The sequence below is a fragment of the Castor canadensis genome, chromosome 8, assembly GCF_047511655.1.
Source record: "Castor canadensis chromosome 8, mCasCan1.hap1v2, whole genome shotgun sequence".
Classification (NCBI taxonomy): Eukaryota; Metazoa; Chordata; class Mammalia; order Rodentia; family Castoridae; genus Castor; species Castor canadensis.
This window is the reverse complement of record NC_133393.1, coordinates 158,254,728-158,268,449: the sequence shown is the minus strand read 5'-3', so window position 1 is coordinate 158,268,449 and position 13,722 is coordinate 158,254,728. Positions and strand designations below refer to the sequence as shown.

The window sequence follows — 13,722 nt, the reverse complement described above, 5'->3', positions numbered from 1 at the left end:
ATGAAGCTGAGAACACAACTCGGTCTGAATGCTGTTGAAAATAATAAAATAGCTAGAAATAAATTCAGCACAGGTAGTGTTAAGAGTGGCGCACTTACAACCACATAGCACGTTCAAGAGATGTTAAAAGAGGATGGAGGTTCAAAACCAGCCTAGGCAAAAAGTTAGCAAGACCCCATCTCAACCAATAGGTGGGCATGGTTCTCCATGCCTGTTGTCCCAGGGTAAAATAGGAAGATTGTGGTCCAGGCCAGCCTGGACAAAAACTAAGACTCTATTTCCAAAATAACCCCAGCAAAGAAGGCTGTAAGAGTGGCTCAGGTGGTAGTAAGTGCAAAGCCCTGAGTTCAAACTCCAGTATCAACAACAACAACAAAAAAAATCACCAATGTAATAAAAAAAAAAAAACTTGTATTTAAAGCCAGATGCCAGTGGTTTATGCCTATAATCCCAGCTGCACAGGAGGCACAGATCAGGAGGATAGTGGTTCAAAGCCAGCCCTGAGGAAATAAATAGTTCATGAGACCCTATCTCAAAAAAAGAAAAAAAAAAAAAAAAAAAGCCCTTCACAAAAAAGAGCTGGTGGAGTGCCTGCCTAGAAAGTGAGTTGAAACTCCAGTGCCGCCAAAAAAAAAAAAAAGCCCTCATACCATAACGGTGGAAGAGTAAAATCACAGAAAGTCTGTTTGCTCAACAACAAATGTGAATTTTCCATGTGACCCAGCATGGGTCATCTGCCTGAGAGACTTGCGCACATGATCGTTCTTAGCAGCCAAAATGGGACAGCACCTCCCATGTCCATCAACTGATGCGTGCGTTATCCATTCCCTGGGATGTTATCATGGGAACTGAGTACTGACACCCACGAGCCAGTGAACCTCAGAATGATTCCGTCCAGTGACAGCAGCCAAACAGCAGCCAAACAGCAGGTTCCGTTTCTATGATGTCCAGAAAAGGCAAGACTAGAAAGACAGAGAGCAGGTTGGTGATTTCCGGGCTGAGGGTGGGAAGAGAGGAAGTGACAGGGCTCAGAGGTGCAGGGCACTTCGGGGTGATGGAAATGTTCTAAAATTGTGTGTCGGTGATGGCTGCACAACACAGTGAGTTTACTGAAATCCCTGAGTTGTGGGTGGGTTGCTGAAACTGTTCACAGTGGGTGGATTTCATGGCATGAAATCACACCTCAATAAAGCTGGTTTAAAAATACTTTCCAAAGGTTTTATTAGAATTCCATTTAATTCTCTGAGAAGCATTTAAAGTGACTCAGAGTATTCGCTCAGAAGGATTTTTGCTTTTTATACAAACTTAGCCAGCTGAAAGAAAGAGAGCCTGCCCTGGATCCTGCTCCTGGGGTTGCCCTGGTGGGGACTCCAGCCGGCCTCCTATCCTTCACAAGCCCCTGGCCAGTCCAGAAGCCTGCCCATTGCAGCCCAGTCCACTCTGCAGCCTGGCAAAGCCCCAATGCCCCTCTTTCCGCCCCAGACCCCTAGGCCTGGGCCTACAGGCTCTCTCTCTAGGCCTGCCAGGGGCCACCGTGATTCCACTGGCTTTTACCGACACACATACCACATATAACACACGCTCAGACAGGAGCGTCCCCCCTTGGCACTGGCTGTTAGCTCCATGGTTGGGTTCTCCGCGGGTCATTCTAGATGGAGGGGCGGTGTCCCAGGAGCGTCCTAGCCGCGCGCTGCCTGCGGGGACCACGGGGCGGGGCGTGAGGGGAAGGCTGGAGCCCAGGCAGCCTGGGGAGCCCACGAGGTGAGCGGGGCGCGGGCACACACCTTGGCGAGGCCTCGGTCAGCAGAGCTCGGGCTTCCGAACGCGCGTCCGTCCCGCAGCCGGCAGGGGGCGCCGCGGCCCGCGGACTCCGAGGGCTGGGGCCGGGCGCGGACATCCGGGTGGCCCCGAGGGAACCGGGGACGCACGTGGGTGCGAAACGCCCAGCCTGGCCTCCCACTCCTGCCCCAGGCCCGGTTCCTCCCCACACACACTCGAGGCTCTGATGTCCCCAGACGCGAAAACACCGCAGTGTGGCGAGGCCGGCGGATCCCACTGACCCCCAGGCCCCCGTCTTTAGCTCCTTTTGCGCATATGGGGCGCGCGTCTGGGCAGGGAGGGTCAGACATGGAGACAGCCAGTGCCCGCGGCCCGCGGCCTGGCGCGGAGTGGATGGCGGGCCCCACACCGGAACTCGGACCTGTGCCCTGCATACCGCGCTGCGGTGTCCCCGTGTGACCTGGGCAGAGGACTTCGGTCCTCCTGGGGCTATGCTGGACCCCCCTCCCCATCCCAGACTCCACCGCAGGCTCAGGGCGCCCACAGCTAATCTGGCCAGCAGGGCACGGGAGTCAGGTGGCTGGACAAGTGTCTGGACCGGGTGACCACGTGCTGGGGACAGAATGTCCCAAAGACGAGGGCGGAGAGGGGGGTAGGCGGGGGGAAGGCCAGGGACCTCAGCTTGAGTCCTCAGCCCCAGAGAGCTGCCCTGCAGGACAAGCAGGGTCCTTGGGCCTATGACCGGTCAGCGCCGCCCGGGCCTGCCCGGGAATCAGGCTCAGGGAGACTGTCCCACGCGCGCAGGCATTCTCGGGGCGGGCTCCTCCCGACCTTGCAGCCTCCTGCCCTACTTGGGTCAGAACGACCTTCTACCTCCCAAGCCCTGTCAAAAGCGCCTCCTCCCACGTCGCGGAGGACTCTGACCGCTCGGCCCCTCCTCCTTGGCTGACTCCGGACCCCAGGCGCGCGCTGGGTCTCACTCTGCCCACCCGCGGCGCGGGCTTGATCCGCGGGTCGCAGCCCCCGGCTCCTCCCAACCTTGCTCCAGACACGCCCACTCCCTCCCTGCCCCTCCCCTGTCCTCGGGCCCCACCCCCTGCCTTAGCGATCGCACCCCCGGCTCTCCTCTAACCCGCCCCAACTTCGTGGTGCTCTGGATGACCTGCAGAAGCCCCATGGAGGGCGCAGGGCCCTAGGATGTTCTTAACTGGCTCACCCCACGCAGTCCTACCCGCCTCACACGGGTGTACACGTGGTCCCAGACCTTAAGGCTGGGGGGGCCCCATTGAGCAGACTGGGCAGGAGCACCAGGTGCACAGGGCTCTTGTGGTGTGCGCCTCCCCCCACCCCCAGCCCACCCCCCCCACCCCGCATGCCTGCCTCCCTGCCTTCATCCTGGCTTAAGGCTGTTCCTCCGTCTCCAGTGTCCCCCTTCCCCCACCATCCCATGGCTGGGTGACTCACAGGAGACTCCCCCACTTGCTGCTGCACCCTGTGAGGGAGGGAGGGTGAGTCACGGTGGCAGCAGCGTCACATGGGGGTGGGGGAAGGGGAGAACACTCCAGTGTGGGCAGCAGGCTCTGCCTAAGCTGGGTTCTGCACCTAAGCTAGGTGTGCACACACGCACTCTGGAGTACATGTGTGTATGCAGCATAAGCACACACAGGTACACATGCATGCATACACCTGAAAAACACACATGGAACCACATATGTGTGCACACACACAGGTACACTTGCACAGACGCCCACAAACATGCATGCACGTACACACACACCCACACACGCAGATTGCATACTCACTGGCGTGTTCTCACTTACGTATGCACTGACTGGTACACACGTGGACACATACGGGCAACACATTCACGGGGTTACATGCATCCCTTTTGTGGGTGGACGGATCCAGCTGGCCCCTTCCACAGGGGGCTAAGGAGGCTGCTTCATGCCTAGGCCTGTGGTGCCCTCTATGTGCCAGGCCCACCATGTTTCAATCCACCTCTCAGCTGCAGGAGCAGTGGCTCGGGAGGGGCGGGGGAGCCAGCAGGAAGGCCCCGGCAGCAGCCCTGGACTCTGCCCTGCCCTCTGAGGCCCACTCTCCTCTCCTTGGGTGCTCCCCTCAGCTTACCTGTGTAGAGCAGGCTGTTGAGGAATCCTGAGGCATGGCGACAACCAGGAGAAGGGTCCCAGAGTGGAGGACTCCTCTGTGCTCGCTCTCTCGCTCTCTCTCTCTCTCTCTCTCTCTCTGGATTGAACCCAGGGCCTTGCTAATGCTAGGCTAGTGCTCTAGCACTTTGGCTATGTCCTCAGCCCCCTTCTGTTTTTCTTTAAGGCCTGGGCTCCTTTGCTTGTCTTGTAGAGTTTGAGTGGCTGTCTCTCCCTAGATCTCAGCCGCTTCCTAGATCTTGGTCTGAAGCAGCCCTTGCCTGGCCTGGTCTGGTCACTGGGTCCTAGAACCCAGGGCATCTGACAGAACCACCTTCTCTGCCCTATCCAGGGTCCTTGAGAGCTTCCGGGAACACTGCAGACAGCTGCTAGGCTGGGTGTGACTTGAAGCCTTGGGCCAGCACCTCACCACTCCCTGGTCTCCCTGGCTGCTTGGGAGATCAGGGTGTGGGTCACTGAGCACAGTGGTCCTTATGAGGAGTCTCAGGAACAGAGAGAAGCAGCTCCTGTCTCTGGCAGGTTGTGCTCATCATCCCTGGTCCTCTAGTGCATTAGCCACCTGCCCATGTGAGGCTAGAACCTCAGTCAGGACCAGCTTGCACAGTCTGCCCAAGTAAAGACCTGACCCAGTAAGCCACCGCAGGGCTTCGAGGCAGTACCCCTGTGGCCCTTCCTCCAAGGTTGGACCTCTGTGCCTCTGGCCCCTCACCTGGTTCCACTCCAGTCATGGAAGCCCAGGGCAGCTCACCTAGTAGGAGGGTGGGCAGCAGTGGTTGAGGCCAGGTCGAAGCTGCTCAGGTCCACTGGGAAGGTAGAGTCCAATCACACCCACCTAGGACAGCCTACACCTGGGTGGAAGCGGGGGCCCTGGGTCATGTTTTAGGTCTGAGCCTGCTTGGCTACTTGTAACCATGGGCTGTCCCTGACCTGCCTGAGCCTCAGTTTCTTCACCTGGCTCATTCAATGCTGAGTAGAGGTGACCCACCCCAAGGGAGATGCCCCTTACTTGTTATCCAGGAAGAAAGCCCACCCTGGCTGACATCAGGGCACAGTGGCTGTAGGAGGGTGCCTGTCCAGGAGGAGGGAGGGAACCAGTGCTAGAGGGAAGGCCCTGCCCCCGCCTGCCCAGCCAGGCCGACTGCTGGGAGCCTTAGGTGTGACAGGAGGGCCTCAGTTGTGTAAGTGTTTTACCAAGGCTGCCGTGTATACTCATGTGCAGCACACCCTCAGGGGTCCCTGCACAAGGGAGTGCTCAGAGACCCAGGGCCAGGAATTCAGCCTGGACCCTGGACCCTGGACCCCTCAGCATCAGCCTGGTCAGGGATGAGCAGAGACCCCACTCACACACACCAGTTTCTTATCTGCCCCTTTACTGTGTTGGCAGGGGCCAGGCTTGCTGACGTCATCCCTCATCACCAGTCCTGGACCTCAGGCCTCTCAACACTCCACGGACCCTGTCCAGATTCTGGCTACCCAGCAGCTCCCTGTGGAGGACAAGCATGCCCTGCCATGAACCCAGCACCCTCTTCCCAGGCTTTGTCCTCTTAGGGTTTCGTGTGATGCTGGCATCGACAGGCCTGTGGTCCCCTACACCAGATGCTGAAGCTGAGGCTGAGGCCTGAAACTATGGGTCAGATGGGCTAGTGCCCACTCCCTCAGCCCTACCTCTTCAGGCTTCACTGCCCATCTGGGACTACCTGGCCTCTGTCCCAGATGGCCCTGTGGACCAGGTGTGAGTTGCCCACAGTTGCACCTGGCATTTGCATTTGGAGCTGCTTCCCTCCCCCTCAGGGTGCTGACCAGCTGGGACCTGGGTGTCCGGGGGAGAGGGGCAGATAGGCTCCCCAGGCCCTCAGAGATCACTTCCCTTTGCCACGCAGCTTTGGCATCAAAGCCACACCAAGGTTTCGTTTCTGGAGCTGCCTTGGAGGAAAGAAACTTAGCAAGGCCCCACCAATACAAGAGGCCAGCTTTGGAGACAGCTTGTGTCCTGGTCTCCCTCTAGAGAAGCTCAGCTGGCCTGCAGCCCAGTGGGTGAAGAGGCCAGGGGAGGCAGGCAAGCAAGGAGGCAGGAAGAGCAGCCTTGAGGCCAAGCCTCACCCCTCAAGGGCACAGTCAGCCTCAGCCCATCCTGTGACCTGTTTGGGGACCAGCTGTGAACAAGCCAACCATCTTTCAAACACTGAGTACCTATGTGAGTGACTCAGCCTGCAGACACAGTGGGAACCCACACTTACTGGCAGAGGGCCTCCTGTCCAGGATTCCCTGAAGGGTGGAGGTTTTCCAGGATTTGACTAAAAGGTTCTAAGGATGCCTTTACATATTAAGTCAGCAAACTTGGCTGAAGATATTAAGATGTGTAGTGATGGGGGCCTAGCTGAGCAGAAAATCGTCAGAGCTACCAGACCAGACCAGGCATAAGGAGAGAGACCAGTGTGGGTTACTGGTAGAGGGGAGAAACCCAGGAAGCCTGCAGGAGGCAGAAAGGGCTTTGGGGGCTGTGCCCCCAGTCGGTTATCATTTAGGGCAGGTCTGCCCCCTCTGCTCCAGCCAGAGCCATGACAGGGCCAACAATGCCAGCCTCAGGGAGGGTCATGGTTCTGCCATTGGCAGCAGATCCATCCTGGCCAGAGTGCCCTGGGTCTGGGGGGTCTCCTCTCCCAGCCCCTAGACCCTAGGACAGATCCTGCCCTAGCAGAAGAGGATCCCATGTGTAATCCCAACACTGGGGCAGAGGCAGGGGTACTGGTAGTTCCAGGCCAGCCTGGGCTGCATAGCAAGACCCTGCCTCAGAAACCAAAAAGCAAAAGCAACAATAGGGTGTGTAGGGTGGGAGTGTGACAAACTGAGGACCTGTAAACTGAGCAGGCCCAGGTCTCACCCTGCACAGAGAACGGGCATGGCTGGGGAGGGTGTTAGAGGCTGGCCTGCCCCAGAACCTCCAGGCCCATGCTGGCCAGTCTCCTGGTGTCTCCCTGCCAGGTGTGAGTGTAGTGGGGCACAGAGGTCATCACTTTACTGCAGGTGCCGAGGGTGCTGCTGTCCTGGAGGCTAGGACACACCTGTCTGTGGGGAAGGCCCCTGAACACATCCAGACAGACACCACCCAAGCACACTGCCTTGGGACTGCTGGCTTTCTCCCCAGACCTCAGAGCTGGGAGGAGGTGCTGGAATCCACCCCAGCACGTGGGTCGCCCAGACCCTGATAGAGCTCGAGGAAGCGTCTGGGGCACCCAGACACAGAGAGCCCAGGAATGGAGGGGGCCCTGAGTCCTTCACCACACCCCACGTGCCAGTCAAATGGCCTGGAGCAGCCACAACAGCGGCAGGCAGAGCTGCCCAGAGAACTGTGCTATGGCTTAGATCTGAAGTGACCTCAAGGCCCTCTGTTGAAGGCTTGGTCCTCAGCCAGTGTTGCTACTGGGAGGCTGTGGAACCCTTAGGAGGTGGGGCCTAGTTGGAGGACGTGGATCACTGGGACCCCAGCCCCTTCCTCTCTGTTTGCTTTCTGACCACTGTGGAGTGAATGGGGTGCCTGCTCCCCATCAAGAGGTACCATCCTCACACAGGCCCAAAAATAATGGACCAAGTGACCATGGACTGAGTCTCTGATACTGTGAGAAAATAAATCTGTCCTGCTTTCAAGTTGTTTGTCTGAGGTATTTTGTGGCAGTGGGGAAAGCTGACGTAATGGGGTGCTCCTAGCATTCAGCTCTGGACATTCTGCCTGTCTCCACGACCTGGGAATGCACCCTCAGACCTCTCTGAAATCTCATGGAGGGGCAGCCCAGGGCCAGGAAAGGCCCACACCACAGCCCAGTACCTGAGACCCACTCCTGTTGGCGGCTGCGGCAGGGCGGATAAGGACCCGAGGCTGGCCAGGACTGTCTCCTCCTGGTTGAACTGAGAGCACTCGGTAAGCCATCTCTGAGCTGGAAGGCCAGTACATAGAGGTCGCACCCACCCCAGGCCATGGCAGTGAGTCCTATTTCAGGAAGGTTTCTGCCTCTCTGGGCCTCCCTCAGTTTCCCCCAGGGCAACCAAGGTAGAGAGTCCTTGCCTGGTTTAGCTGGGGCTGGGAATGCCCATGGTGTCCAGCCCAGGAGTGCCCAGACAGCAGTGTCCCAGCCTGGGCTCAGAGGGTGGGGAAAAGGTGCTCATGGAGCAACCAGTCAGAATGGAGACGTAGAGTGAGGTGGGCACAAGCAGTACTGAAAAAGTGTTTTTTTGTTGTTGTTTTGTTTTGTTTTCCAGTATTGGGGTCACCTCATGCTTGCAAGGCAGGCACTCTATCACTTAAGCCATCACTTAAGGCCATCCCTTAAGTGTCCAGCCCTATTTGTTTTATTTTTCAGGTAGGTTCTCAAGCTTTTTGCCTAGGACTGGCTTCAGACTGAGATTCTCCTACCTATACCTCCTGAGTAGCTGGGATTACAGAGTGAACCACCATGCCCGGCTTGTTTTTTGACATGGGGGTGTTTCATTTTTTTCATGAGCTGGCCTTGAACCGTCATCTCCCATTGCCAACTTCCAAGTAGCTGGAATTGCAGGTGTGAGTCACTGCTGCCCCTCCCTTCTTTTCTCTCACCCCAGATGGTCCTCAGCTCCTCAGGGTGACTTGGCCCTGGCCCTACACTTGCATGTGTGCCAACTCATTCCTCCGTGGGCTGGGGACCCCTGCCTGTCCTCAGGGCCACCTTGCTTCTCTGAGCCTGTGTCTACTTGCTCCCTGGCCCTGAGGTACACAGGCCTGTGTGTCCCCTACCTCCACCCCATTGGTCACCGGTGTCCACAACTTCAGTATCCCCTGAACCATCAGCACCCACCCCCGCCTCCTGAGGTGGCCAGCCTGGCCTATCATGCCCACTTCTGTTGCTCTCCTGGACCTGTGTGCTGAATTGCTCAGTGGTTCAATCTCCAGGAGGGACAGGGGCTGGGGGGAGAGCAGCACTTCCAGACTCCCTGGACCTCCTCCTCTCCTCAGAGTGGTACTGAGGCCTCCAAACTCCTTCCCCAGCTTCACACACTTAGACTTGCAGGTCACTGCTGGACGGCCAGGGCCTTAGGCAAGCTGCATGGTGGCCTGCCTGCTCCTGTCTGTGGACTCCCAGGACATGCTCTGCATGTGGTGTTGCTGTGCGCAGAGGACAGCGTGTCCTTCTGGTATGGACACTCTCCACACAGCATCCTTCGTGTGAAGTCCCTGCAGGCTTTGCACACCTCCACCTGCTGAAGTGTTACCTGTCAGCATGACCTCCCTGAACTTGTGGTGGCCAGCTTCTGCTGCCCTGCTGCTCCCCTGTGAGAGGACTGGCCTCCTTTACAATTCTCCAATTCCCAGGGCCCCAACATGCCTTCCCACCAAGTTGAAGGACCTGGTGGCTAAGAGCACAGGGGGAGAGGGGCTTGACTCAGCCCCAGCACAGCTCAGCGAGCAGTGGGTGGAGGAAAGGATGGAAGGAGGTTGGATGGCAGAGTAAGTGGAGGAGGGTGGACAGATGGATGGGAGGAATTAGGGACAGGGGAGTGGGCCTGGCATTCTCTCCTAGCAATGGGCCAGCCTGATCTGATCCATGTGGCCGTGTGGTGATACAGGGGCTGCGTCCGTCAGGAGCCCCCGACCAGGAAACCAGAATGGGCCATGCTGAGTTCCAGCTACCAGGCTCAGGGCTGCTGCCCCTGGACCCTGCTTCTGCTAGGTGCGCTGGGGTGAGTTAAAAGAAAAGGCCCAGTGGGCCTGGGTAGACTTGGGCAAGCTGGCCAGGTAGGGCTGTGGGAACAGGCACTTTCCTCCCACTTGCCAGTCTCTGCTGCTGGGCAGGGATAGGGTTGCGGGGGACCTGTGGGCAAGGTTCTGCCCCCTGAAAACTCCTGCCCTCAGCAACGGGTCCTCAGGAGAGGCAGTCCACAAACACCCAAGGATTCCAGTGGAGCCAGAAGCCTCCGCCCAACCCTCTCCTGCCTGAGGAAGAGTAGCTTCGCTTCTCCCTCTTCGTACCTGTGGACCCATAGAGGGACATTCTTGTCCTGCTGCCTACCTGCCAAGGGTTCTTCAGCAGGGCTCCTGGAGCATCACAGTGACTTCTCCCCCTGCCCCCCTCCCCCTCCCCTCCCACCACACAACTGGCCACACCTCAACATGCCCCTACCACACCCACCTGTCCTCTGTAGGTACTGTCTGCATTGCCTGGACACCCTCCCACCCCATCCTTCTGGCAAACTCCTACATATCACTCAGAACATCTGCACAGTAACCAGGCATCTCTACTTTCCTGAGCCTCCCTGAGCAGACTCCGTAACTCCTCTTGGGATCACCTATTCCTCTGGGTGCAGAGAATGGGATGGCAAAAGGCCACAAACCACACACAGGACCCTCTTGCCTAAAGGAAGAGACACCAGAAGGAGCCAGGCTGGCCTCCCAAAGGGAAGAGACTGGACCCCTCTGTCCCCACTATGGGCACGGCCTCCAGAGGCAATCTGGAAAGGCTACCTACTCAGGGTCAGGAATCCCCTCAACCCCACTTTCCCACCTGGGCACCCAGCACAGTAAACACAGGACATCTCTTATATACAAAAAAAATTTAATTGAAATACCTGTATAAAAAATATGATCTCCAGACATCTCACACTTTTGAACTGAAAGAACCCCCCATCCCCGATGCCCATCACACCGGGGTCACAGAAACACAGCTGCTAAAATAAATTAAGGGCTTGAGACTCTGTCCCCCACCCAGCTTTCAGAGCCAGCAAGCAGACTGTACAAGGTCAATAATTTAAAACCCACCCCCAGTGCAGATGCCCAGGGCGGCGGGGTCACCCACTCCCTTTAAATTAGCCACTGTACAAGTTCTTCCTCCCAAACAGGTGGACTGGGGACCTACTCCAGGTGTAAGGTCAGGACAGGGTCTATGACTGCTGCCACCAGAGGCCTGGAGGAGGCAGCTGCTCAGAGGAAGTAACCTCGACAAATAAATTAAGCAATAAATAGCCCGGTAGGGCGGGGCGCCCTCCAGGGGAGTCACACCATAAACAACAGATACTGGCACGCACAGACACAGCCTGCGTGCGCTGTGGCAGGCAGGCGGCAGAGGCCTGCCATTGCATTGCTTGTGCACGGACAGCCCAGTCGAACACCATGAGACTGAGGGTGGGAGGCAGGCACGGGGATCCTGTGCCCACTGGTGGGTGCTCTGGGCCCTACAGGAAGGCTGCCTCCAGGTTGGAGCAGAAGGTGGGGGATGTCTCTGGTTCAAGTATCCACCCAGAGGGCAGGTGGGACCTCTCTTCACCCGGAGCCGTCTTTGGACAGATGAGCTCAAGAAAACCCAGTCCCATGGAGCAGCGATCAAAAAGGCACTCAAAGCAAAGGAAACAGGCCCGGTGCCGAGGGCAAAGGTCACCAGGAATCAAAGATCACTGCTTCTGCAGAAGGACACATTTTAAGCCAGGCCCCTTCTCACAAGCTCTCACTGCTGGACGTGGTGCTGGCCCCATCATCAGTGTCCAGGGCACAGAGTCGCAGGTCACAGCTCTCTGAGATGTCCCCTTCTGCCCCAAGCATCCAGGGGTGAGCAGCGATCTGGTCCAGTGAGGGCCTCTCTGAAGGCCTCAGGGAGAGGCACCACTCAATGAGCTGCTGGCACTCTGGAGAGAGCAGAAGGTCAGGGAATGTTCTACTCCTCCCCCTACCCCCCACCCAGCCACAAGTCACAGTGCACACCTGGGGAGACCCTCCTCCGGAAGAACAGGCGACCACGCAGGATCTCCTCGTCCTGCTCAAAGGGGATGTCACCGCACACCATGTCATAGAGCAGCACACCAAGGGACCACACGGTGGCCGAACGCCCGTGGTAGCGGTGGTAGCGAATCCACTCTGGGGGGCTGTACACCCGGGTGCCTGCGGGAACACAAGGGGTTGGGGACACACGAGGTCAGGGACAGGAGAGGTCGGGGAGCTCCTGCCAATTAACTCCTGGTCAGCCTGGCCTCCAAAATCTTGCTTGTCATCACCCTGGAAAAACCCCAGCGGCAGGCGGGGCCTCGCAGGGGGAGGGACGTGCCGGGCAGGGGAGGCGCCGCTGCCCGGGGAGCGCGCGTCACATGAGCCTCGGCTCGCGTTTCACAACAAACAGATGCGACGTGAGGCCACGGGGCGCGGTGCCCTGCGCTCCAGCTTGGTCCCAGCCCAGCCCGTGCGGCCGGGGAGGGGAGGGCAAAGGAGGGGAGGAGGAGAGAGCAGCGCGGGAAGAGGCGGGGCGGGCAGCGAGGGAGGAGGGAGGAGCGGGGAGCCCCGGCTTCCCCGCGCTCCGCAATGCGGGGATTTCTGCCGCGGCGCCCCCGAGCTCGGCACGCACGCAGGGGAGGCCAGCGAGCGCCCGCCCGGCACGGGGAGGGGCCCCGGAGTCGCGCGCGCACCGCGGAGCCCCAGCCCCGCGCCCCCTCCCCTGCCCTCCCCTGCCCCCCCGTTGCCCGCCGGGCTCACCGTCGAAGTCGGTGTAGACCGTGTCCTTGAGCAGCGCGCCCGAGCCGAAGTCGATGAGCTTCAGCTCGCCCGAGCGCAGATCCACCAGCAGGTTCTCGTCCTTGATGTCGCGGTGCACCACGCCGCAGCCGTGGCAGTGGCGCACGGCGGCCAGCACCTGCGCGAAGAAGCGGCGGGCCAGCGGCTCGTCCAGGGCGCCGCGCTCCGTGATGAAGTCGAAGAGGTCCTGCGCGGGCTCGGGCCGCTCCAGCACCAGCAGGAAGCCGTCGGGCCGCTCGAACCAGTCCAGCAGGCGGATGACGCCGCGCGCGCCGCCCGCCGCGCCCACCTTGCGCAGCAGCACCACCTCCAGGGGCACGGCCGCGCCGCCCTGGGGGACACGGCGGTCAGCGCACAAAGCCGGGCAGCCCGCACCGCCCGCACCGCCCGCACCGCCGGCCCGCACCCCCGCACCGCCCGCAGACTTACAAGGCTGCCCCACTCGGTCACCCGCTCCTTCACCACGTGCTTCACGGCCACCTGCGGGGGGACGCGAGTGGTCAGGTCAGGCCCGGCGGCCGAGCGAGGCGGGCGAGAACCCGGATCCGCCCAGCGGCCCGACTCGACTCACCGGGAGCCCGTCGGCGATGCGGCTGCCCGCGTAGACCGTGCCGAAGCCGCCGCTGCCCAGCACGGCGCCCACCTGGTACACCTTCTCGAAGCTCTCCTTGTCCGCCTTGGCTATGGGGACGCACGAGAGGCTTAGTGACGGCCGGGCGCCCCGCCGGCTCCCGCCCCGGCCCGGCCCGGCCCGGCCCAGCCCGCCCGCGAACCTGGCTGCAGGATCTTCACCGGAAGGTGGTCCACGCCGCCGGGCCCGCAGAGGTGCGCCAGGGAACCGAACTTGGACAGCAGCATCGCGGGCGGCCTCGCGATCGGCGCCACCTCTCGCCCGGTCGGCGCGGACGCGGGAGGGCGGCCTCCCGGGCCGCAGACAACGCGGCGGATATGCCGGGCGCTCGGCGAAGCGGCCGCGCGGCGCAGTCGCCCGGTGACCGCGCGGAACCGCGTAGACACGCAGCAGGCCGAGCGGCTCACACGCCCCGGCCGCCTCGCCCCGGGGTTTTGGGCCCCGGTGGCGCGTATCCCTCCGCGGTGGGCGGGGCCACCAGAACCCCCCGCCCCCTTCCTCCCGCGGCTTGCGCTGTGCAGCGGCTCCGAGCCCGCCCGGGCGGCACTGGGAAAGCCGGAGCCGCCTTCCTGGTGCGAGAAGGCTGTGAGGCGGCGGAGGCGGGACCCGCCGGGACTACATTGGCA

The 13,722-nt window shown here is 60.1% G+C and overlaps 1 protein-coding gene and 1 long non-coding RNA gene across 2 annotated transcripts; one reads left to right on the top strand and one right to left on the bottom strand.

Annotated features, from left to right (window-relative positions):
- Positions 1-842: 842 nt before the first annotated feature.
- Positions 843-7,589, top strand: LOC141425871 (uncharacterized). Its single transcript, XR_012451061.1, has 2 exons — positions 843-981; positions 5,329-7,589. It is a non-coding gene; the product is annotated as an uncharacterized lncRNA (long non-coding RNA).
- A 2,919-nt stretch (positions 7,590-10,508) lies between these two features.
- On the bottom strand, positions 10,509-13,470 carry Pim3 (Pim-3 proto-oncogene, serine/threonine kinase). The gene is made up of 6 exons (XM_020181483.2): positions 13,239-13,470; positions 13,037-13,146; positions 12,895-12,945; positions 12,427-12,796; positions 11,665-11,841; positions 10,509-11,588 (listed from the first exon to the last, which is right to left on the bottom strand). Exons 1-6 carry the CDS (start codon positions 13,321-13,323, stop codon positions 11,401-11,403), a joined length of 981 nt encoding a protein of 326 aa, XP_020037072.2. The 5' UTR covers positions 13,324-13,470; the 3' UTR covers positions 10,509-11,400.
- Between the last annotated feature and the right edge of the window lie 252 nt (positions 13,471-13,722).

Coding starts and splice junctions, on each gene's coding strand:
- Pim3 (XM_020181483.2), bottom strand. CDS start 13,323: ATGCTGCTGTCCAAGTTCGGTTCCCTGGCGCACCTCTGCGGGCCCGGC. Junction 13,147..13,238: donor GGTGAAGATCCTGCAGCCAG/GTTCGCGGGCGG, acceptor GCGTCCCCATAG/CCAAGGCGGACAAGGAGAGC. Junction 11,589..11,664: donor CCGGAGGAGGGTCTCCCCAG/GTGTGCACTGTG, acceptor TGCTCTCTCCAG/AGTGCCAGCAGCTCATTGAG.